The sequence below is a fragment of the Phoxinus phoxinus genome (assembly GCF_949152265.1).
Source record: "Phoxinus phoxinus genome assembly, chromosome: 23".
Taxonomy (NCBI): Eukaryota; Metazoa; Chordata; class Actinopteri; order Cypriniformes; family Leuciscidae; genus Phoxinus; species Phoxinus phoxinus.
The window spans coordinates 23,197,294-23,224,650 of NC_136898.1; the positions used below are offsets into that span (position 1 = coordinate 23,197,294).

General features: G+C 36.9%; 1 protein-coding gene across 3 annotated transcripts; it reads right to left on the reverse strand.

The window, feature by feature from the left end:
• Window positions 1-823: 823 nt before the first annotated feature.
• On the reverse strand, window positions 824-27,218 carry lpar1 (lysophosphatidic acid receptor 1). 3 transcript variants are annotated; one of them, XR_013796050.1, is made up of 4 exons: window positions 26,892-27,218; window positions 13,226-13,981; window positions 2,074-3,649; window positions 824-1,833 (listed from the first exon to the last, which is right to left on the reverse strand). XR_013796050.1 is itself a non-coding variant. In XM_079598860.1 (3 exons), exons 2-3 carry the CDS (start codon window positions 13,962-13,964, stop codon window positions 3,348-3,350), a joined length of 1,041 nt encoding a protein of 346 aa, XP_079454986.1. In that variant the 5' UTR covers window positions 13,965-13,981; window positions 26,892-27,218; the 3' UTR covers window positions 824-3,347. The 3 variants fall into 3 exon arrangements, 1 of the variants encoding a protein (XP_079454986.1); XR_013796051.1 differs by having other exon boundaries at window positions 824-2,911; window positions 2,993-3,649; window positions 26,892-27,147; XM_079598860.1 differs by having other exon boundaries at window positions 824-3,649.
• Window positions 27,219-27,357: the final 139 nt, after the last annotated feature.

Below are 27,357 nucleotides of genomic sequence, written 5' to 3' on the forward strand. Positions count from 1 at the left end.
CTGTGCCATATGCCAATATAAGGGGTTAAGAACTGACCAATTACTGTAGTTAGGGCTAATCAGTCTTACTTTGGATTTAAATTAGACCAATCTAAGTAACTGACTTATACAAAAAGTTATGACCAGCCTTGTGGAAATACATTAGACGACTACCTTGTAAATCTAGTCGAAGTCGTTTATTTAACAGGCCATTGGTGTTGAAAAGGCCTGTAAGTGACAGGAACACTGTTCTCCTTCATAGCGGTTTGAAAAACCCCATGTCTAGTATCACACATGACTCAAGAGTAACGCAAATACAGAGGAATTCTGACCCCAGCTGCTCTGGTTTATAGACTTGGCTATCTCCAAGCAAAAACTGTAGGGCAATTGTCCTGTGGAATCTCTTCGGCTGTATGTTTCACATACCAGGCATTGTTTTTACAGATATAAGGCATATTCCGTGTAGAGTCCAAAAATGAGGCCAGTGAGGGTTTGTTTTATAACAGTTCTGGTAGATTAGTGACATCAGCACAGACGGAGTAATATCCCCATCACTCTTCAGCCTGAACACAAGGATTTCCTACCGGTTTGCAGGAAATGTGGAAAGCTCCATTTTGTTGTAACTCTGGAAAATATCTGTCAACTGCGAGCCAAGACATTATGGGGTAACTGACACATCTTTCCTTTGCAAAAGAACACAATTAAGCTAAAACGGCAGTTTTGCAGAACCGTTGCCACTGATACGCTTCTCCAACGAGCCCGTGTTGATATTCAAGCAAGTTCATAATTTCAATGCAAAGCAGCGAACAGTGTATTTTGAAATGAGAAACGTGGTATATGTAAATGACGCACAACAGAGGATTTGACTCATATACAGATTTATTTTAAGAAGGTTCACTAATTGAATGACATTGTTAAGGGAATGTTATCATACAGGATTTCAGAGTTCAGACTTCATGAGGAGAACAAGTAAAGCCAAGCATTGGCTTGGTGGTGGGGGGTTCAAATGGATTGGAGGGTTCAAATCCTGTTCATTTCACATTTGCTGAAATGAACAGGAAAAATTGTGTAGTTTTTCAACCTAGAATGAAGCTATGGCCCATGACCCGTCAAGCACAGCTGTCTCTCCTGGACGTTATTCGGAGCACTGGACTGCTTCAAACTGGCTTGCGCAACAGAGTAAGACTTGCAAAAAATGCGGAAACATTTGCTACTTGGTTAATAAACAAAAAAAAAGAGGTTTTATAGGTTGTTTTCCTGGAAAGACACATAACATGAACAGTTCTCAAGAAACTCAAATGGTCACACTTGATCAATGGATATATTCAGTGTAAAATTTATAATAACAATGTTAGTATTTCTGTTTTTTTTTTTTTTTTTGGTATGACAACTGGTAATACTGATATGTTTTATTATTACATTATCTCAGCCCAAAATCCTCAATTCATCTACAGAGTGCAAATTTCATCCATATTAAAGTGGAAAGTTCATTCTCATTACACACGATGCCATTTTAAACATGAATAAACAACATTAAAGCAATACTGTCAATAAGGTCAAAATGTTAACGGAAAATCCTTTTTCTACAACACTTGTTTTACATTAGGTTATTTCACGAATAGCGTTCCCTCTTATAAACAATACAACATATAAAACTGTTAACTTCACAGATGTTAGAATTAGATTATGAACTTCCCTACAGTGGCCCCAACAAGTTTTGGACACTTACCAGTCTCATTTACAATGAATAAATTTCATTGCATAATTTTTTTCGGAGACTTTTTTGGGTGACACTTTATTTTACAGCATTTGTGTTATACGTTCAATTTCATGCAACTAACATTAAACCAAAACCTATCCGTAACCCTAAACCCTAGTAAGAGCATGTAGTTCATTAATTCATAACTCTGTATTTAAATGTAAAATTGTAACAAGTACACCTTAAAATAAAGGGTTACAGTGTAACTTTACATTTAAGAACTGAGTTATGAATTAATGAACTACATGCACTTAGGGTTTAGGGATATGAATAGGTTTTGGTTTAGTGTTAGTTGCATGTAATTATGCATAATGTACTGTTGTTACAGCAAGTACATGTAACAAAAATGCTAACAAAGGGTCATATTTATCATTAAATGGCCACTGTATATATAAACACTTGTCATTCCATGTTTGGCCCAAAAACATATATTTTGTATGATGAAATTAGACTTTAAAGAAGAAGTTTAGAACCAAAAATATATAAAAAATAGCTATACCTTGGTTCAAATGTTTTAACTTTAAACAATAAACATTCCCTTTTTGACTAACATATGAATATATACACTTATTATATACATACGTTGGTATATGAAGTAAAGACGCTTTTCGATAATTTAACTTCTGTCATGTTGAACCATTATTATAATTTTTTTTGAATGACATTTCATTTTGATTATGGCCATGACACAAAGTACATTACATCACTTCAATGAATTCTGTGGCCATAAATGTAACATTCCATAAAAAATAATCTTCATTTGAACGATTATTTTGTATTATGTGTTTTAGAAACGTGAACAGAATACCTTGAAAACTGAATATAATTCATAAAAAGGTGTCAGAGATTAAAAAGTGTATATATAGTAATAAGGCACGGATGTTGATCCCTATTAAAAAAAATAAAAAATACTGGGAATGATATAACCAACAGATAAGGCATTTTTTTTGTGTCAGGAAAAATATAAAGCCAAGTTGCGGATATTAAGCCGTTTCAAGTTACTAAGGTTCAGGTTTACCCAGCTTCACATAAATATTTAATACTCCTCATCATGTTCAAATTCAAGCATTCATCTACATTCTCAGCCCCTTGGACCCCTAAATTATTCAATGGGCTTAAAGAAATATGTTTGGGTATTATATTTGGTGCCAGCTTGGTATCATAGGGATGGACCTACAGTGCAAAAAAAAAAAAAAAAAAAAAAATCAAGTATTTCGCATAGTTTACCAAAATTATTTCCCAGTGGTCCCTTACATGCACTGTTTCTTTCTAGTGCAGATTCATTGGATACGTCACTACGTCCTTCACTTCAACACCTGCTGTACAAGACGAAAAAAAAAAAAAGTGTAACTCCTCGATTTACAACAAATCTGGCCAAAAAATTACAACTAGCCAATATACTCATCCAACCTTTTACCATACTTAAGGCATTACGGGAACAAATATGATTTGTGTTAAAATGGCTACTTAAATCCTTTTGGATTAGCCTTTAAATAGTTCAATATAGTGAGAAAACATTATGAAGACAGAAAAGTCTTTTGCTGATGAAAATGCCTTTTTCACAGTCTCGGTTTGCTTATACTACGCAGATCCTGGCCCCTGTAGAAGCTCAGACCACTGAATGGTCATTATGGTGAGCCCCGCTCAGGACCGTGTGGTTGATGGAGGACGCGGATCGGTCTGAACCCTCCACGGTCCCGTTCACGTTCTCCTGGCGTTGACAGCACAGGATCTGTTTGAATGTGGCGCTCATCTCCTTGTCCCGGTAGGAGTATATGATAGGGTTCATGGCAGAGTTGAATTCCGCTAAAAGGAGGAAGAATTTCTCATAGGTCAGGATATTGCAATTGGTACAGACCACGTCCAGCAAGAGAATCACCAAACCAGGCGTCCAGCACACAATAAAAGCACCTGAAAAACAAGAGGAAATGGATTCATGAGTATTTGAGGAAATTGCAGGTTATATTTCTGTACTGCAAAAAAAAAAAAAAAAAAAAGTTTAAAAGTAGCACAGTCAAGCTCAATAACTTTAACTGTGCACTAAGACATTTCTGAGAAATGCTTTTGAAAGTGGATCGGACCGAGCAGTACTACACACTCGTAGCCAATCAGCGGTAGGGGGGCGTGTCCAATCATGATGGGGGAGGAGCGAGAGAATAATACATTTATTCACGAAACATCACAGCCTCTTGTACCTTATTGCTTACATACAGTAGGGGGCGCTATTTCGCATCTTCTGATCGCGTGCTGAATCTTCTGATTATATATAATCAGTATATATATATATATATATATATATATATATATATATATATATATATATATATATATATATATATATATAATTTTTTTTTTAAGCAGAGGGTCTGTTATTTCTTTTGATAGATTGCATGATCACATATTACTACAACAAAATATTCTGGGAGCCATGCAACTTGTGTGAAAATGATCAAATGCTGGCGGTGGCTGGCAACCTTTTTAAAAAACGCTGGTGGGGAAAGAGTTAACGTACACTTGAACGTATACATGTATGAACTAAAAAGTAGGCCAATTTAGTCCCAAGGAGAACTGAAAGTCAGTGAGTATACATAAAGTAGCCTATACAAGGAAAATATACTTGAATGTTACTTCTGTTTATATGAAATAATAAATATATAAATAATAAATAATGATATATATACATTTTATATTTAATAATACAATTAACTTGAATAATACTGCTATTGTTATAAGGGACAATGTGATATAAATGTTTTAGAATATATTTTATTAAATGCTGAAAAGTATTAAATTAAAACTTGTCTATTTTAGCCAATATTTGTGCGATATATTTGTATATATTTTTACACTTATTCGAGTATTATAGCATTAGCTTAGCAACATGCTAACAGCAAACGGAATTGAAATCAAGTGCAAGTCAAGTGTCCGATGTGATTCGTGTGAAGACAGGATTTGAAGGTTTCCTTCAGGGATGCAGCCTTAGAAGGCAGTTCCCTATATTGGCAGTCGACTAAGTTTTGATAGAGCCTACATCTCATAATATAAGGCAATGAATATCTGGCTTTTCCATTACTAACAGAAGGGCAGTGCTTAAAAAAATCCCTATAGTACATTTTCTTGGTGCCAAACTTCTCCTTTCATATAATTTCCTTATGAATCTAACCTAACATGACTTCGACAAACAAAACATGTTCACTGAAAAAGAGCATTTTGGCCACAGTTGTTATTTTGCAAGATAGAAATACGTTTGCAAAAGGACTACTCTTCTTTTAGTCAAACGCAGCTGCTCTTGAATGGTTGACATCACTAGAAAGTTATGTGGAGACTCTCAGCCGTTAGATAAACGGCAAACTGTTTCCAGCATGGCTTTGCCACATGTTTAGCTCTCTCTGAACAAACCCACCAGAGACGTGAACGAGGGGGATTGCAGATTGCGTTTGAAGAGAGATTCTGATACTTTTGTACGTCAAAGACGAAACCGTAGTTTCCTAAATGCTGATCCTCACACCTAAACAACCAGTTTGTTTTACTCGGAAACTTGTTAGATTCAGTTCTTCAGAGAATTATTTCTTAAATTAAAGTTCCTCTAAATAAAAATATATACTTGAAACGAAGATGATTTCCATCACAAGCACTTTCACAGTGGGTTCAGCTGTGAGAATGGAAGCAGCATCGAGAGCTTCTTTTACACGAACATCTCAGGAAACTAATTCGAAACAGAGAATCAGCTTGTTTTGGAATAGAGAAAAATCCCAGAAATGTTATGGTCTTGGTCGAGTTCAGGACTCCGAGTCCTTGTTAGTCCTTGGACTCAGGAGTCGGGATCATGTGGATTCAGACTCGATCCTGACTTAAAGTCAAATAATTTGGTCTTGCCTACTATACTGTGGTGAACTGCGATATCAATCGGTCAGCCTGCCGTTATAGCATACAGTAAATCTATACAACATGCTCTCTCAGAAACCTTTTTGCTAAGTAATATTTATGTTATCTAATTTAGGATGAAATTCGACATTGGTTAAATTGGAATTGAATCCATCACAACACCATTTTGATTTAATTTAGCCCTTTTGAGTGATTCTGTAAGTGGCATAATCGTGATATAATACCACATTTCCGCTTACAACTAGATGTAATAATTAGATGCACTGTATCCTTAACGTGGGTTTCATGTAATAGCAATTATTTTGATGGATAACTGGGTAAGTGTTCCTCCTAGTGCTTCACAGACACATGAAGAAAGCCAATACCATGGGTGTGGACGAGTTAAAGCAGAGCAAGCTTAGACTGAAGTCATTATAAAAGGCAGTTTCAGTCAAAGCCTTGTACGTTGGACCTCAAAAACGAATCATTCATGCTTACAAATAAACATTTCGGTTTTTAAAAAAGCACCCAGTTGAGGTATATTGCTTATTTGGCAATGCTATGATATTTCACCCTAGATTCTGGATGTCGTAACTACAGGATATTGGTTAGGTCCAAACAGGGTCGTAAAGACACCCCTCACCCTCCATTAAAGCTCTCTTCCACTTACAAGCTGAATAAGCAGCTTAAATTGGCAGCCGCTCAAAGCATTGCTTCATCTTAGAGCAGGATTTCGATTTATTACTTCCGCAAAGGCTTATTAACACCATCAGGCACAATGACTGGGGTGTTCAGACGCACACTGCAAGAGATTCAGGTTCAGAGGCGAAATTACTTTGCCAAGTCACATGAATGTTGGGTTTGTCTAGGAAGTCTTTTTTGGCTTTCCTGGACAAAGGCAAGGGACTGGCCATATCTAAAGGATAACATGGTTTCATTCCTTGATTCTATTGGAAAGAAGAAGCCAAGCGATTTATTGTTTTTCTGGTTATTCATGTTTACAACATGAATGGTACCCTTTCAAACGGTATCCTTTCAAAAGGAGAATTTAGGTACTAATGTGTAATTTTAAGGTACTAAGGCCGCATTTACACTGCCGTTGATGCCCAATTCCAATTGGTTGACTGTAATCTTTTTTTAAAAGTGACCTATATCCAACATCTGCATTTACACTATACACTTGGCGAAACAAGCCAAGGTAGACATAAGGGGCTTTCGCACCGGAGGAATCTTTAGTTCCTAGAACTATTGGCGGAAGTACCCATTTTTTAGCGTTTTCGCACTGCAGGAACTAGGACATATTTGGTTCAAGGAACTCCTTTTGGAGGAACCAATTTAGCTTCTACTTCCGAGTTGGGTCTAAACCAGCACTATAGGAACTGACGTTAGTGTACGATTGGCTGAACGCATGTGAAACACCAGCGTCCGCTATTTAAAAAAAAAAGCTGTGTAAACGCACAGATTATAGCCTATATATTTACTCCACAGACTAACTCTACGAACATGGAAAACAGTGAAATATGGGCCTCTTAACCTTTACGCTGAGGAGAAAATCCAACCTAACTTTGAGAGGACCAAACCAAATGTGATTATGTATTTCTGCTTAGCTAGCAACTCTGAACATCAACCACACGGCATACGCTAATAGATTTTCATATACGGTCTACTTTCGATGCATAACACTTACGTATTAGACAGGAATGTAAGACAGATCATAAACTAATAAACACGGAGAATGGGAGCACTAAGTGCTCAGCCTCTCAGCACCGTCAAAATAAAAGTTACAAGAACAAGCGCGGCTTACGTCACTTCAGAGTTCCTACTTGCGGTGCGAATGCAACCAGGAAGATGTTCCTAAGGGAAACATTAGTTAGAACTACCCGGTGCGAAAGCCCCTATACTGACATGGAAAAGCTTAGGCCAAAAAATAAGTAAAAACAGCACAATTTGCAACGGACGCAAATTAAATGTTTTCCGCACCATCTTTAAAAGTCACTGTCTCTTCGCCACCAAAGGCTCAAAAGACATAAAACTTCAGCATGAGCCTTCGTCCTCCATTGTGCCATTGAAAAGAGTCATGTGATCGCGTTTAGTGTTCACCGGAGTTGACGTAAGATCTGTCCGCTTACAGTAAATGGCAGACGCAAATGCACGTATCCATTGCATATCAGATTTATTTCCACAGATGAACAAGGCTTTCATGGGTTATATACAAAAAAATCCTAATTGGGTCTCAACCATGTAAGGCAAGTGCGGCCTAGCAAACAACGGAGAACAAAAAAATAGCTAAGTAGTCCACAGATGCCGTGTTCGTGATTTACAACAATAACCCCACATTAAATTGATCTCAAAGCGATTAATTAGCAGATGTTATTACTCCACCACCTGTGTGACGTCATCAACGACAGTTATATTGTTGAATCAATGTGGTTCGAACAGCAGACGTGCGACAAAGCTACAGTACTACGGTTAAGCAGCAAGTTGTATCGTTGTACTAAATGTAACGGATTCGCTGTATGAACTGCAAATCATCATAACTTTTAACTTCCATGTTTTATGAGACTAAAAATTTAATTGTTGAGCAATTTGTCAGAAATTATATTGGTTTGTGTAGTAATTTTACAGCCTCTGTCTTCTGCTTCCTACAATACTGCATGATTCACTGTCACATGACAAACATGTCATCTTTACAATCTAGAATGCAGAACTAATCAGTGTCGATCAACGTTACCCACCCACGAGTAAAAGTTATCTCTGCAAAACAAGCGCTATCTTTTTCATGGCGAACTCGACAACACATGGTCAAATGTTTGTGGTCAAAAATATGCAGCATTAGCAGGAGGTTGATGGGAACTCAGTGAGACAGAGGCACCTGTGGAAGTGCTTAGTGCATGCTTTGCATAGCAGATTCCAGACTGGAGGATTTGCCAAGAGCATGGGCATTTGTTCTGCCCTCCCAATTCCGTTAGCTTTTCCTAGGAATTTCTGGGAAATTGGCTCATTATGTCTAAAAACTGTTTAAAGTCGACTGATATTGTATGTGTTTATTCAGTATTAGATGACTGTTTTGGCAGATTTTTTCTCTTTTTTTTGATGAAAAAAAAAAGTAATTATAGAAGTATGGAGGCTTGTGTCAAATGGTAAAATGTTAATTTTGACTTTCTAACAATTGTGAAAAAAGTCAGAATTGTGAGATAAAAAGTTAATAACTCGCAATTTGGAGAAAAAAAAAGTTACTTTTTTTCCCCCTCAAATTGGACCTTTATATCTCACAATTCTGAGGGGAAAAAAAGCCAGAATTGCGAGATAAAAACAAAAAACATAAACAAATATATATTTTAAATTGTTTTATTCCATGGCGGAAACAAGCCTCCATATGGAATTGAATCGGGTTGAGCTGTGAACGCAATTTAACATTGGCTTCATGATTGAATTTGTGAATGGAAAGCTGATATTCAAGCCATCACTTGCATAACAAGATATGACCGTTGTTTGTGGTTTATGTCTGACATAGTTGAAGAAATCCCCATTTCCATCTCCAACACCATTTAAATGGATGGTTGATAAGAAGAAATGCTGATATACTCCCATAACCATGAAATCATTGCTGCTTTATGAGCTGTAGGATGTTTACATTTCTCAAGAATTACGATTATGACGGTTTCTGAGATTCACAAGGGGCAAGGTGCCAGTAAAATCAACTAAATATTTTCACATGATAGATGCAACGGTCAGCTTATCATAATCTAAGTTTTGATGGGGGGGAATAACATCGACTAGCAAATGTGTTTTTTCCCTAAAATTATCTGTATGCCATGTTAGCATATCTTAGCATGTCATGTGATCCAAATAATGCTGATAAGGCAAGAAACAACGGCCAGAAAGTGAAAATTCAACACTGGCTAAATGTATTCAGAATGAAACCCCCTGCCGTTCTACACCACACGAGTCCTGACGTCTCGTTTTCTCGAGGAGCGGAAACTGATCCAATGATTTCATCATCACTGTAACCATGTTATTCAAATATACTTCATACGCCCTTGAGTAACTCTCAACAATGGATGAATCATGCCTTTGAGAAGTAACAAAAACTGATTTCATTTTAGCTTGTGGAAGTTATTTAACAGTGTGGGGAGAAGCAGAGTCTCATTGTTTCCTGGAAAGTTCGTTTTGGTGGATAGGACATGAAACCCTGAACTGGTCTCATTGCTTTACACGGTAATGTGACAGCAGATCTCACTGGAGAAACAAGCACCTGGTCTGACAGAGCAAGCTCGAGTCATTTATAATTAATGGATATGGTGAATGTAGTGCACAAAAGAGAATTTTGGAAATTACAATGAACTCTAATAGACAAAGCCAGGAAATAGAGGCTTTATTCTACACTTTAGCCTTTGATTTTGTTTCCTGAAGTCCACCTATAACTTACGTTACGTTTCTCTGCTGTTCCATAGTTCCTGGAGCATTCACAGTTTATATGGACTGCACACAGGATAATGCAGAACTAATCTAGACAGAGATGAGGAACATATGGTATTTTGTTGTAATGTACACTACCAGTTTACACAATACACAAACTGCTACTGTACCTTTAAGACTTTACATGGAAATTGTCTCATTGGACTGGAAGACTAGACAACCTCAATCTTTTTAACTTGCATTGTTCTTAATTCAATCAATTCTTTGTTTTGTTGTCTGACATATTGGCAACAAACAAGCAAACAAACAAATTAATTAATAATTCGTATTTCGTTTTAGGGATTTTAATTAGAAGCCATTTTTTTCCTAACGAAGTATACAAATATGCCCAACAAATACTGAAATAACCTTATTACAACACATTGCATCTGGTGACAACAGTATTTTAGCACTTTACCTTGTATTTGTTTTCTCAGCCTGACACACGTTCACTAAACCAGACCTTTAAGTTTTCAGTAACCACTTCCTGCGGCATACGTTTGCTTGTATATTTAGGTGGAAGTTGTGAAGTTATGATCAGAGTAATGTTTACGAGCATTAATACTATCCTCAGAGATCCAGGGCACATTTAGTTAGTCAGATTAGTCCGAATAGTAAGGCAAACACTATTTTACAGCGTCATTGTTACATATGAAACATTTAGTTACGAATAATTATAAATTAGGCATAATTACATGCAACTAAACCTAACCACTAACCTATAGAAGCTTGTTCCTGACACAGAATAAAACATTTAAAAAAGATTGGGAGTTTCAATCTATCAATTCTGACTTTATTTCTCAGAATTGCAAGATATAAAGTCAGAATCGCATTATATATAGTTGAAATTGCGTGTTATAAAGTCGCCATTGTGAGAAATAAACTTGCAATTCTGACATCTTTTCGCAGAATTGTGAGATACAGTATAAACTCCTAATTGTCAATTATAATTGCGATCTCACAAAATAAACTTTATAACACGCAATTCCGACTTTATATCATGCAATTCTGACTTTATATCTCCCAATTGCGTGTTATAAAGTCACAATTGCCAGATATAAACATACGATTCTGAGAAAAAAAAAGTCAGAATTGCGAGTTTATATCACACAATTCTGACTATAACTCGCAATTGCGACTTTAAATCATAAATATTTATAACATATCATACTTAATTTTATCTCAGAATTGTGAGATAAAAAGTCACAATTATCTTTTTAATTTTTTACTCTGTGGCGGAAACAAGCTTCCATACTAACCCTATAATAAGTCCATGAAGTTAATTATTAATACTCAGTACTTAAATGTATAATTACACTGTAACAAGGACACCTTAAAATAAAGTGTAACTTAAGTCAGAATAATGCTATTTGGCCTAGCTATAACTATATAGCAAGAAGCCATATACACCACTCATTTTTGTAAAAAAAAAAAAAAAAAAGTATAATTTGAAGGATTATATTATTTAAACATTAATTACACACTGTAATTACCGCATATACATCTATTATCTCCTGGGTGAGATCACAGTCTACAAACCGTGCTTTCATCCAGACCTCTTATTATCCATCCTCCCTAGACGTTCGAGACAAGCTCTGCCTGGTCCAAACAACAACAGCACTGTTTCCTGCACAGCACCATGACTGGCTTCCTTTTCATCCAGGCCAGGCTTCACTGGGGGAGCCGGCGAGGCATGACACTGAAGCAGTGCAAGGCAAACAGTGGAACTGGCCGCAAGACCATGATGACGGTTCCTCGGCCTAGTCAAGGGCTACATTGTTCGTCGACTTGAAGTTGGCACAATAGAGTGAAGGGTTACATATTACGTAGCATTTAAGTAAAGCTGCGTAAATAAATAAGTGTTTTTAGTTATTTTGAACCACAGCTTGGAGCCTGGTGCGTAAATTTGTATCATTAAAGGACCTCCCTTGACAGGAAGTGGACAAATGGAATCGCACCAAAAAAAGCAATGAGTGTGAACAGCAATTGTAGAGAATGAATTAATCCCCAGAGCAAATCTCCATGTCACAGTGACATCATTAAAGGACAGATTCTCAGAGAACATATGCACTTTGGCTCCATGATGCTCACATCCACAACGCGTTAGACCCCAAAAAAGATCGTTTAATGTGCTTTTGTTAAAAGATTTAGTGGTCAAGAGTATTGACCTTTATGATTTTTCCCAACATTTAAAAATAAGATAAAATATCAGTAAGGACAGTTTGTTTGTTGATCAAGTCAATGTGGTTTTCGGCCATCTGCTTATGATTGCACCATCGCAATAATAAAGGATATGATAGCTATTTTTATGTAGATCTATCTGCAAGCAAAAGAGTGTGAGAATTGACCCATACTGCGTTCAAAGGCTTTGTGAGTGACAGTGAAGCAATTAAAAAGATTCTGGTTGGTCACATGACAATGAGAACATGAGGGATGAAGTACATCCATATTGCATTTATACTACACACATTCATACACACTTTTTAATGGTCGCAAAGTTTGTTCATCATCTATTCGAATTTGGATCCACAAATTGCTTCATATGAAGAAACGGAACAAATTACTAAAATCTTGTCCTAAAATAATGAAAATGTCTTCAAATTTTTTTTTTTAGTTTGTGTCTGTTAGCATTTAGGCCATCTAGACTATACCAGAGGAGTCCAACCCTAAACCAGGAGTGCCTCCATCCCACAGTTTAGTTCCCACCCCAATCAAACACACCTGAACCAGCTCATCGTGTTCTTCAAGATTACTTGAAAATAACAGGGAAGTGTGAACTGTAGAGGGTTGGAACTGAACTCTGCAGGATGGTGGCCGTCCAAGAGCAAGGTTGGAATCAGGGTCTACAGTATATGCTAGTGCAGGGTTGTCTAATGTTTCCCTGGAGGACCACCATCCCATGTTGGGGAAAGCTGGTGCTAAACTATGCAGGACCCCTGCAGGCAAATCCAGCACTGTTGGTTAACATAATGCAGTTTTGCATGCTGGGACCAGCATGGGATGCTGGTTGCTGTTGAACCTGCTACACCAGCTCTGTTTTTCTTAAGAACAAGCACTATACCAGCTCTAATAACCAAGGAACTCATGCTGGATTTCTCAGCAGGGGTGTCTGCCCTCCAAGCCTAAAGTACTAATGATGAAACCCCGAATGAAAGCAGAACTTACCCAATACAATCACAACAGTTTTCAGCAAGCTCATCATAGTGTCCCTGTTTCGCCGTTGACCTGAGCTGTGCCGGGACATCCTCATGGTTCGCTGGCGTACGTACATAAATATGTGGGCGTAAAGAACGACCATCACCACGAAGGTCACCAGGTTGAAGATGGCCCAGAAGCCCAAGTAGGAGTTGCTGTAGAGGGGGGCCATGTTGGAGCAAGTATCTATGGCGCAGATGCAGTTCCAGCCCACGCTAGGAATGGCGCCCATGACGATAGACATTGTCCAGATGATGACGATAACTACGACTACTCGTCGATTGCTCATGCGGGTATGGAGCTGCATGCGGAACACAGTTATGTGGCGCTCAATGGCTATAGCTAACAAGTTAGCAACTGAGGCCGTTAGGCTTGTATCGATGAGGCCTTGGCGAAGCAACCACGTGCTGACTGTAAGCCTTCTCGTATTGGGTCCCGTGTTGAACATCAAGTAGAAATAGGCAAGTCCCGCAAAGAAGTCCGCAGCTGCTAGGTTGGCCATCAGATAGTAGATTGGAAAATGAAATCGGCGGTTGACGTAGATGGCCACCATCACGAGCAGGTTAGCTAGCATGATAAAAATACACACTGTAATCCCAAGTCCCATCACTAGCTTGCTTACGGCGTTCCATTCTGTGGCCAGATACTTATGACTACGATTGTAAAAAAAGGCTATGGTTTCATTGTAGTAGCATTGTCCGTCGTCCATCCTGAAAGGTTATGTTTCTGAAAAAATATATAAAAAAAGGCGTTATTTGAAATCTAATGAAAGGTCACACATGACTTGAATAATTTATGGCATGTAATTTCACATTTATACCATACACAGTAGACTTACCACCCACATGCATTGATGCAAATTGATTTAGAGCCATAGGCACAATGATCATAATTCTGAAATAAATTGTTTGTGACAGTGCAGAAGAGCATTTATAATGCATGTTACATCCACATAAATTAACTGGTAATAAACCTCTCAACAACGTGCACTTATTTAATTCAACAGTATGTCCAGAACCCAGTGAGATGTTTCACGTATCAGCTTTTTAGCATGCGGTTTCCATCTGGTCCGGTTTTATTAGCATGTTAACGCATAACGTTGACCAGGAAAGGCAAAAAAAAAAAAAAAAAAAAAAAAAAAAGACCGGTTGCATAAACACACAAACGGGCAAAATGGCACTGTATTCTGAAGCATGGGATTCTAACTCTCAAAACGAACTATTAAATGCATCAATGCAGGACTGAATTGGGCGATTCTTCCTCTCCAAACACAGGAAATAGGCTCCATTTGGCCATTGCAAGATAATTTAACCCTTATTATGTGTAAGAAAGTAATCAGTAAAGTTCAGCAGGGTTTCATTATTTTTCACGAATCATTGTGGTAACATTTGTCTACAGTATGTCTCAATACCCAAATTTGTTTAAATTGCATTCATAAAATTATTAAACCTTTAAAATGTCTTTTCGGAAAATTGTCATTACACATAAATTGAGTAATCTACCAATGGTTGCTCCTTTCCCAGCAATAACAGTGGATACGGACTAGAGCTTGTAATCCTCAAAAAGCCATACATGCGATGTTAGTTATTAGTCGCTTTGGATGTATTGAAATTTCCTTCTCACTCACTTTCACTGCATTGAAAGTGTGACCAAGGTATTCTCAAAATGCACACTTTGTTTTCCACAGAAGAAAGTTGAACAACATGTAATTGAATAAATTATGTGCGTTTTAGGTTGTTTGAAAACCTGGTTGCTTTGAATATCATAAAAATGATCGAACACTTTTAAATGGAACCATTGTAAGTATTAAAACTTCAAAACAGACGTTTCTTTGAGCTCACATGCAGCTATCTCGGGCTCAGCATGCTATCAATTGTTTAGAATTCAAATGCCAAGCAAGAGTGGATGACCTTTCCACAGTTATTGTGTACTTCTAAAGCTATCACCACCACACATTGGTCCATATGCTGGGAGACAGACGGACAGATCCTGTCATTGTGTGTCAATGTGTTTTATCATATAGCCTCAGGCCTCTGATCTCGCTAAACTAAAGGCAATGAACAAGAGCGGTCTGTGCACAAATGTCTGTGAACTTCCTCTCTCAGCTGCAGAAAATGCTCAAAGCCACAGTTGCAGCACTGTTGCTGGACCCATCCTCAATGGATAAAGACAGTGAAAAGGAAATTCCAGAACGGCCTTGGCTGAGTGCATTTGATAACATTGTATCTTCACAGTTCTGCTGTATCTCCTGCTAAAACAACAGTGCAAGACTGCTCCTCAAGGAAACATTACGTGAAAGTAAACACTTGTTCTAAACAGTGTTTAGAAGTTATACCTAATTTAATTTATACAAAAACCAGATTCCACTTTATTTCGATAGTCCACTTTAGACATCTACTAACTATAAGTAACTTTGCAACTAAATGTCAACTAACTCTCATTAGAGTATTAGTAGACTGTAGTAGACTCAGTAGACTGTTAGGTTAGTGTGTTCGGGTTAGGAGAATAAGTTGACTTGTAGTTGCCAAGTTACTTATAGTCAGTAGAATGTCTGTTTGGGAACCATCAAAATAAAGTGTTAGCAGATATTAAGCAAACAGTCTATTAATACTCTAATGAGAGACATGTAGTTGCAAAGTTACTTATAGTTACTGTATTTTCATGATTTGTTATCACAAATTTTTATATTTTGTCAAATCAACTTCGATAACTAATGTGTGAAGGTAACATACTATTTTGAGTTTCTGTTTATTAAACCATTCTTCTTCATTGTATTAACTCAAATTTTTAATTACAACAATTTTAAGGCAACAAGGTAACTTGCTTTAATAAGTTAAACCAACACTTTTTTTTTTTTACAGTGTAGAATGTCAAAAGTGGACTATCGAAATAAAGCGTTACGAAAAACAATTACCAGTTACTTTGCACTCTCTCATTTTCCAGTTGATCCCAAATGAGCTTTTCTACAGAAATAATTTTACTTCTTGCAATAATGCCTTTTTGTAATTACTTTTGACCATTCATGCAGTATTTTTTTTAAAACATGGTTTAAGTGTCCAAATACTTTATGGCAAAACTTTTTGTAGTTTCAATACACCCAACACTGACATATTAATGACAATCTTGGTAAAAACATAAATAAATAAGACAAAGACCTTAATCCTCAATATTGAATAGCATCACAAGCGAACATTACCATGCAATATAGATACTCTGCAGGCAAACTTTCTTAGGATGAGGTTAGGGAACGAGCTACGGCCCCAGTCTTGATTTATTTCAGTATTGGTCCATTGCCTGACTGAAATTACAAAGCAGGCATTGTTCATCCTATCAAAAAAAAAAACAAAAAAAAACAATGAAACAGGATTTTTACAAAGAATAAATTGTTCGCATTAGTGCATAGGCTCTGTGAGGCAATATTCCAATGTGATTCAGAAACAAATGTTACTAATTTATGCCCATAATTAGGGAGGCATGTGAAAGCTGTAAACAATGAGGAGGATGAATTCAGGAACTCAGGTAAAGTAGGGATGGATTCAAATAGACTTTTTGAGGGTAATTCTAGGTAACACTTTATTTTAAGGTTTTTACTACATGTACTGTAGTAATAACAGTAAATTATGCATAATTATAAAAGTAACTAAACATAAACCCTAACCGTAACTCTATACTAAGTACATGTAGTTTTGAGTAAGTAATTATTTGAGTAAGTACAATGTAACTATAGATAACTCAAATATATAGGCTACAGTATTACAAAAGATAATGTGTTATATTGTAGGCTACAGGCAAGGCTCTCGATTACAATTAATGTAATTTAATGTACCAAACGCTTGTTGTATTCCTTACTTGAAAGTTGCCTTGGATAATACAGAAATGTACTAATTGTTCAGTAACACTTTATCTCGATCGTCCACTTTATACATTCTTACTTTGGTAACTTTGCAACTACATGTCAACTAACTCTCAGTATTAGTAGACTGTCTGCTTAATATCTGCTAACACTTTATTTTGATGCTCCTCAACAGACATTCTACTGACTATAAGTCACTTTATAACTTTTATAAATAACCTAATAGTATACTAAATAATATTCTGAGAGTTAGTTGACATGTAGTTGCAAAGATACTTATAGTTAGTAGAATGTTTAAAGTGGACCATCGAAATAGTGTAACCAATAATGTAACTATATGCTAACTAAATGTATACAATACTATATATTATTATTCCAGCCGAAAACATGCTTTGCATTCGTGAGAAACCACATACATTTGACCCCACACTAATTTGGGAGGAAGTTGTTTGTTTCAGTCTGAACCTTGTAAGCATAATTGCTCCCCTGGAGCAAAACTCTGTTCTAGACAACAAGTGTCATAAAACCTGTTTTGACATGTTCTTCCATGGACTTGAACTTCAGGTTTAACTTGGACTCGTTTGCAGATGTGCTGATGGTGTCTTTCACATACTGTCTCTAGCACCCTTAGGCTCATACAAGCCTCCAAATATTTGGTTTGGAGAGCACACTGTACATACAGTGTCCCTATAAAAATGCCTTCATGGAAAGTGAAGTAAAAGTTAAAAAGGTACTTATCCGGAAAATAAATGAAACTAATTGATTTAAATATACTGAAAGGGGTGGTAAAATGCCCTTTTCACATGATGTAAAAAAATACCTGATGTCCACAGAGTGTGTGTGTGTGTGTGTGTGTGTGTGTGTGTGTGTGTGTGTGTGTGTGTGTGTGTGTGTGTGTGTGTGTGTGTGTGTGTGTGTGTGTGTGTGTGTGTGTGAAGTTTTAGCACAAAATACCCCACAGATATTTTTATATAGCATGTTAAAGTTTTTGAGGGTTTGCAAAAATGCACCGTTTTGTGCCTGGCCCTTTAAATGCAAATGAGCTGCTGCAGAGGGCGGGGCTTCAAGAGCTTGTGTGTGTTAGAAGCTGCGATTACCTCACGCAGACACACTAAAATGACAGAAACTGTTCTGCCTTTAATGTTAAAACGGAGTCAGACAAAGATGGAGAGACTCGAGAAGAAGTGACAACATGTAGAAGCAACAGGACGTCTCTGAATGGTTAGTTGATGCATTTATGTTGCTAATGTGGAGTTAACTATCTTCAATTAGCATATTCTGTCATGATAATCTATAAATCGCTCATGTTGGAACTGTTGTGAGATGCACACAGAGTGACTTTCTATTGCATGTGAAAAGATGGATGCTAAAGTTTGAGCTGACTCACAAATGTGCTCGACTACAACAACTTTCCCTCTTCTCAACATGGACTGTGTTCAGGGGGCGGGGCTTATGTACATTTTAGGGTTGCTGATGTCACTAACCCGGGAGGAATGTCGTGTAGTTCCTACCAGCCGTTCGTTGTAGTCCTTTTCTTTAAAGCAAATATCTTCCTTTACTTTGAGCGTTGTAACTTTGCAGATGTTGTGTATGCTCAAACAACATTACACACTAACTACAGTTAGAAAAGTCAAATCATACTCAACCACCCCTTTAAATATCAAAAGTATTGCGTACAGCCTAAGGAAGAGGCTACAACATTACAGATGGACTGCATAAATGACACAAACACAGTACCAACTTACTTTGTTATTGCTTATCACAAAGAAACAGCCAAAACCTGATTTATTTCTTTGGAAACATCAATCCTGAAACACAACGTGTTTAAAGTTAGGCATCAAATCCCACTAAAGAAAGGGTTTGATGTTCTTAAACCACAATCTGCACCACACGTGTGAATGGACTGTTACAAAACCGTTTTGAAGTTCAGTAGAGTTTGCTGAGAACTGTGGGCAGTTTCAGTGTAGTTTTCTTTTTTGGCCTTGAGATGTTCGTTCAGACGTTAGGTGGCCTTGAATACTCATCCAAAACACAAGAAAAGAGACAATGGGAAAACATAACCTATCTCACTTCTTCAAACCAGCGGATAACACCTAAACCTGAAACCCAACCAGCCTGCTAAATAACCATTTAGTTAGTAGTACCCTATCAACATGGTTCAAACGGAAGTAAGCAAAACCGCAAAATGGCCAAACTACTCAAAAGCAAAGTGTCCAAGAACCTTTAGTTTTCATTTTGTTTCTTCAGTTTGAAAGAGCTTGCCCAATCAAACTTTCCAGAAAAGTTCCCTCCAGCTGGGAAACACTCTTGAACTACCATTAGTCCATGGCGATTACGTAATAAGTAGATGTGGCTCTTTGACGTGGACATTTTATGTGGTTCATTTCTATTGTTTAGTCCGCCGAGGTCAGACTCGACTAAAACCATGAACACCCTGGAGATCAAATGCATTTCAAAATCATTTTTATCCCAAGGGAAGAGAGTATCTCTTATGTGCAAACCAGCAAAGGACATTGCATAAAGCAATTTCTGATGGCTCAATATGTTAAGGGCTTCATCCATCTGCCTAAAGCAGGGTTGTCCAATCCTGCTCCCGGATGTCCACAGGCCACTCTGAACCAGACTTCCAGGCAGAGTGTCTCTAAACTCTGCAGGACGTTGGCTCTCCAGGAGCAGGACTGGACATCCCTGATCCACAGCATTGCTACAGCAAAAGCCTCTTCGCAACACTCGGTGGCACTCCACTGGAGAATGGAGTTGGTTAGTCTGGTGGCACACCACACCAAAAAGACGTAGGGATCCAAGGTAGGCAGTGGTCTCCCAAAGTTAAGAAGACACATAAATAGAGTCAAATCTGTTGCGCAAAAATCTGTAATATCCGGGTCTGTAGAGTCAGTCCTACATGGGCAGCGAAGAGCTCTGGACGTCATACACAACTGTTTGTGTCTAATTCTTCGTTGTTACATCCTCAGGTACTCTCCGTATCATATTGACTCATCATGTACATTGCTGCCATCAGAAAACTAATAGAGAGTCACCATTCGTTTGTCTTGTAGTACGGTGGAAGGAACGAGCTCTCAGTACTTTAACTACTTACTCCAATTCCATTTCTGATCCTATTTCTGAAACCTGACTGGTCCGCTGTGGTAGCATGGTGATTGGAGTGAACTCAGCTTAAAGTTCACAATGTACATATATTTAAAAACACAATGTCATCAACACATTTTCTAACCCACATAAACAAAATACTTTGACTGATCGCACTTCTATGGTAACCAGTAAATAACAGTGACACAGACTAAAGCACGTAACCAAATTAAGGACAAACGTAGAGCACAAATGCACAAACGTAGAGCATTATAATACACACCATCCACGCATTCAATTGATGCAGAGTTGTTGTGTTTATATTTCATCAATGTTTTAAATAATCCAAATCCACAATCCAAATCCAATCAATAATCCATAGATTCAGACAGATTTGCTAGTCTAATCGTTCAGACTGATTTGTATAGGATTGACTCGAAGATAACATTTGTCCGCCGAGTCACTCTCAAAACCAACCAACCTTAACATGGACTATTGTAATACAACCATAGAAGAAACAAAACATTCAACATAACGCACTCAGATATGTTCAATTATTCAAACTAATTTCAGATAAACCGTAAACACCTAATAAGGTCATTCATATCTTCTTCGGAATAGCAGCTGTTTTTTGGAAATGTGTATAGTGAGATATGACAACTCAAGCATGCAATCCTCCAGTTCTCCAGAAAATCCAGATGATGTAATCTACATTTGGATCTTCATGGTTCAATCATTTTTTTAGATCTGAACAGGGGAATTGTTTGGTGAATGCAATCAACCAAGAAGTTAATTTAGCCGTGTATGGTGGCATTATCTCCCTGAATTAAAGGAATGACAGTTTAAAACTGGAAGCATCTGGTCCTAAAGTGCTCTTATATTCCTTGGAAGCTATAAAACCTTGCAAAACAATCATCCTACCTAATGACTCCCATAAGATGGCTGCCTAAATGATTATGAAACACAATGATTAACATTTGGAAAATTCACTTGGATGAAGGAAATAGGATAAATGATTATTTCGACTTTTTCCCATCACTCAGGGGTAATTGTTTTGTGCTCCTTTTTTTAAAGCTATAGTGGTTTCCAAATGACTTCTCCCTGACATCATATTGCTCAGTTTTTGATCAGAGTGGGTCACGGGGGTTCAATTCTGTGGTAAGTTTTGAGGTTACACTTTTATGAATTAATAACCAATCTTGTAAAGTATCCATCTGTCTCCATTAAAGAAATAGTTAATCTAGAATTGAAAAATCTGTCTACATTTATTCAAAACCCATATGACGATCTTTCTTAATGAAACGAAAAGGAATATAAAAATGCCCTGACAAAAATCTAAATGAAATTGGAATGGATGTTCAGTGTCATTTTATAATATTGTACTTTCAATAGTAAGAATAATATTTTTTGATTAGCTTTTTTTCTTTCTTAAAGTTTTTGTCTTATTTTGAGTTTAGTGTGTGTGTGTGTGTGTGTGTGTGTGTGTGTGTGTGTGTGTGTGTGTGTGTGTGTGTGTGTGTGTGTGTGTGTGTGTGTGTGTGTTTGTGTGTTTGTGTGTGTGTGTGTGTGTGTTTGTGCTTTTGTCATTAGTATTAGGTTTAATATATTTTTGTTTCATTTTTGTTTTAAGAATAGTTTTAGTAAACAAGAATAACCCTGGGATGGATATAGGGGCTTTCAAGTTCCTTAAATGACAAAAAGCAGCATAAAAGTATCATAAAATAAGTCTATATGACTGTATTCCAAGTCTTATTAAGCCATATAATGGATTTGCATGAGGAACATACCAAATATGAGATGGTCAAGATCCAATACACCAGGTTTGACGTCAACCACACATCAACGGTTGTCACCCGTCATCATTGACAAACCTGGTGTCATCAATACATGTTAACCATTACGGAGAAGCAGCGTGAACTTTCTTCAGAATCTCTGCTTTTGGGTTAGTTGGAAGAAGAAAGTCATTTCGAACAACATGACGTTAAATATGTTTATTTTTTAAGATTTCTTATCAGGTTATCCTTCACAAATGAGGTAATGTTTGGTGTTGTGAATCATGGAGCCACAACGCTGTTTGCTTTGAACTCTGGGTTTTCTAATACTGCTAATTGGCAGTCAACTTAATGATTCATCTCCGCAGCTGCATTTGTTATTCTAACGTACTTTTAGCTCTTGTGACATGGTTCTGTTATTTTAAACACCATTATATGTCAAAATTGTTTACTCGGTTTTCATTCTTAAGGATATTACAAGTAGGGTCAAACGTGTTCCCAACACAAGTTACTCTATTTTGTTAATCTTCTCAACTCAACTCTCTTGGCAACACGTCCGTGCGAGATGAGAGACTTCCTGTGTCATTCACGATTATACAGAACACCCAACTTGAAACCAGTTAAAAGTTGTCTCATTAGGCTGGCATCGGTTAGAACTGAACGTATTATAACGTGCCGACTAGCAGTAACACGTATAATCTTGACTTTTGAAGCTTTAAGAGGGTTAATTAAACGGGTAATAGATTAGTAAACTGGATTTACATCACTATGAAACTGAATGTGATCTAATGAACTTGATATGTTGTTTTACAAGCATGACAGATCATTTAACCCCTTAAGCGGCACCACCTTTTTTTTTATAGACATGAAAATGCACATTCTAAACTTAAATGGTTGTAATTCAAGAATGCTTTGGAATATATATGTAAGATTGGTCTTGTTTTAAAGAAGACATTTGGCAGATTTTCGAATGAATTAAGAAAGTTAAACAGAAAAAAGTTATAGAAGTTTGAGTTTATGAAAATGTACAATGTTAAACATTTCATTATTCATATTTTATATAAAATATATATTTTCAAAATCAAAAACTCTAAAAATGCAAAAAAAAAATCAAAGGCAAACATCTGAAAAAGTTTTAAATTTTAGGTTGATATCTAAACAAATTAGCTTTCAGTGAGATTTAGTTTGGGCGCAGTACCAAAGTTTTCCTCTAGTTGACATTACTGCCCATATAAGGGCGCCTCCATTTCCATATGTTGTTTGAGTGATCTGAACCATTATTTTTACAATTTCCATACAATTTATGAAGTAGACATCCTATTCAGAAGTAGTATTGGAAGTTTGGCAGATTTTGAAATGACTTCAACCTCTAAGAAACACGTGTGTGCATTATAGCTCGCTGCCACATCACAAATGGTGAATCTATAATTTTTTTCTTTATATTCAAAACATTTTCAGACCTTTTTTTCTAAAATAATTGAATGGATGCTATTTTGAACTCTTGGCATGAAAACAAACTGAGGTTTCTACCATTCTTTCATGACTTTTCATGTTCATCACTATTTCAAAATAAAGTTCTGAAATAGGAGTATGAAAATATTCTTGTTGCAAATTGATAAATTACGGCTCCTTTGTAATGTATTTTGAAAATCAGTCACCAGATATTTAAACTAAAGCTGGTAAGCTTTCAAATGATATATAGTTTGTCAAGATTAGTTTAAGTTTAGTATAGGATATTACTGTTTTAAATATGTATGGCTGTGCCATATGCCAATATAAGGGGTTAAATAGAGTATTCACTGCCATCAAAGTAAGAAAACTTCAGGAAGAAGCCAAAGGGTGATTGAATGCACTCTTCTGAACTATTAAACTCAACTTTCCCCAGTAACCATGAGGCTGGATGAGATCACAGTTGTGTCACAGTTGTGTATGGGTGTGTCCTGTATTTATATGGGCTGCACACTCCAACATGTCCAACAATGCATCTTGTTTAGACTATATGCCAAGTGAGACATATTTTAATACAAACAAATAACTTGCAACTTATTAAAATACTAGTTTTACTGATTAGTCTTTGACTCTCAGAAAACCAATCAAGTACAGGTTATATTTTCTAAAGAAGATAGATTTTGAATATTAAATTAAGATTGTTATTGAGACCATTACTTTTTTCTTTTTTTTTGCATAAGGCAATTATTTTCATTATTATTCCCATTTTATTATATACAAAAGGCTTTTATACCATTATTTTCATAAAAATATTGTAATTTTTTATTTTTTTTTGTTTATTGTATAGAATACATGTGTGTGTGTGTGTCTGTGTGTGTCTGTGTGTGTCTGTGTGTGTGTGTTACACCCAACAAGCAAGCAAGTCATCCCAAAGCTACAACAGCCTTTATACATACAGTGAGCTTGTCTTTGAAGTTAACCAGACTAGACGCCATAAACTCCAGTGAGGACATAAAACAATCTAAAGATAACAGCTTGACACCAACACCACAACAAATCATTATCCTATGAAGATAATACACAGTTTAGAAATCAATAAACCTTATAGCTGAGCTAAACTGTTTTGACATCTGCAACTGCATCATTCAAAGGAACAAACCACACATCTCAAAAGATCACGTATATCAAAATAGTATATCTTATTTACCACTGACTGGGTGGCCATTAAAATAGCACACAATAGAGCGCAACCATCAACCACAACCTGCAACACATCACAAGGCCTCCCAGCCATGTCCATTTCGACCTATTTATTTAGAAAGCGCCTTTGCACATATAATTGAAGGCCACTGAACACATTTTGGAGTTTGATATCTCCCTCCAGCAGCTCTGACACACAGCAGGAAGGGCAGGAACCAGCACTGGCATCCCAGCTCCGATCGGCTCCACAGCTGCTCCCAGTCCTGACCTGGGAGGCCATGGAGTGCCATGTGTGTTTTTTTGTAAAGGGGAGGCTTTCCTGTCTCTGTCTAGCTTGCATCAGACCAAAAACCTTGGCACTAAACATGTTAAGTCTACTCATTTTAAAAGAGCACAATGCAGGGGGAAAAAAAAGAAAAAGTATACTGTATTTTTACTTTCATGCCGTATGCATTGTACTCTATAAACCCATGTCGAATGTATTCAGTCGACACTAAGTTCAAACAAATACTAGCAGTCAAAAGTCTGAGATAAACCTGACTGCACACTGTGAACCCGGATAAGTTGACAAAACTCAAAAAAATTATTAGGTAATCCGTTACATCAAAATATGAAAAGTTAATTTAAAAAAAAGGATTAGTTCACTTTAACATAAAAATCTGTCATCATTTACTCACCCACTTGTTTCAAACCCGTATGAATTTCTTTCTTCTGCACAACACAAAAGATGATATTTTGAAGAATGTCGTAACCAGTTGATGGATCCCATTGATTTCCATAGTATTTTTTCTCCTACCAATGAAAGTCAATGGTGTCCATTAACCATTTGGTTACCAACAACTTGAGGGTGAGTGAATGATGACAATTTTCATTTTGAAGTGAACTATATGTTTAAGAAAAAAAGTTTAGCAAGCAGATATTTGAATTGCTCTTAACTTGAAATATGCGAGTTAGCTAATTCATTAAGTTAACTTAAAATTATCATGTAATCTCAACTTAAATATTTTTAGCTGAGGAAACTTGGCTATATTAACTAGTTAATTCAGTAAATGCTAAAATGCCAGCCCAGTTTCAGCTAAATTTAAGTTTCTCTAAATGAAAAGAAACATACAAAGAAGTTTGTAGAAGAATACAGCAATTCCGATTACTTAACATGCGTCTCAAAAGTTTTGTGAACTCAAAAGAAAATGAAAGTTTTAAAAACTCACAAAAATCTATTTGACTGAACTAATTTTTTAATTTAATTTTACATTAACTCAAACAAATTGAATATTTTGAGCGTTAGGTTTTACAGTGCATCCCAGGAAGCTCAAACAAAAGATTTTGCTTTGTTTTGGTCAACATATTATCCTTAAATTTCCATTTATCGTTATTTGAGTTTCCAGGTTGCGTTCACTGTATGAATTGTCTAATAAATCAAATGTACAGTCATCAGGCAGCCTAACTGTGGTCTCATGTGTAATCTTATTACAACTAAGTGTGACCACATCATGACACAGGCTAATGAAATGAAAACAAATGAAGTCCTTGACATGATTTTCCGTTTTATCCTATTCCACTCAAATCGAGACCAAACACACCTACGCCTTATACTGTTTACTGCAAAATAAGATGCTAAAGTCAAGACATTAATTACCGCATCAAGACTTTAATATGGAGATTGTCGTGTATTGACCTGCATGAGTCTTCTGGTTTGGAATACTTGATTCCAAGGCGTGTATTTTGGGAGCCGGCCAGAAGGGCCAGGAATGTTTGACTGCTATCAATCTGAATTTACAACAAACCAGAACTGGTTGTTACAACAGTACCTACACACACACACAACACACACAGTAAGAAACAATTCCCCTTTTGTTAGATAGGCTACATGTTATCATCTTCTTGTGAGTGTTTAGTCTATGTGGAAGTGAGGGGGAGGTATTAGTGTAAATTAGGGCAAACACTGAAGTTTGACACCTTTTGGGAACAGGGTGGCACCTATGCATACCCATAAAAAGCGGTCTTAAAAAACCCCCACAAAAAGGTCTGATTTATAAATTCTAATTTATGCATCACTAAACTAATGTGATGGAGGATGCATTAATGAGAGGGTACAAATCTTTCTTTTTCTTTTTTCAGTTCCTCAGCCTCTTCTGCCGGACACTGCCACGCGTTACCGTTTCTGAGATCCGAAATTTGCATAATTTGCTACATACTATGCATATACTTAATATACGGGAGAAAACAAATCTCATGTATCATTTACATATATTAAACCTTGATATTAAATACTTACTTGCAGTAGTGACAGTGAACTCCAACAAAGTTATTCCAAAACTGAATAGTAACTCCTCAAAAAAAGTATTAAAATCTCCGAAATACACGCGCGCGTCTGGTTATGAGAGAGAGGGCTCGATTGTTGCTCAGCGCTGTTTAGTCCACGGCTGTTTGTGAACATTCATTTTATTCCCTCGCAGTCGCGCGCATACGGCATGTGAGCTGGGATAATTCACCTCTGTCCCGTTACTCGGAGAACAACTGCAGCACTCACTGAGACTCAGCAGCAACACTCGCACAGAGAGGAGAGAGAGATGTGAGAGTGACGTCACACTCACACACACGCACACACACGCAAATGCAAACACTCACTGTAGGCGCGCTGGCGTGGTGCGTATAATTGAAAACACATTGTCAGCTCACTCAGTCAATTTTATAAGCTGCGAGTGAACTACCTTTCTTACGGTGTATGTGCTTGTGATTCA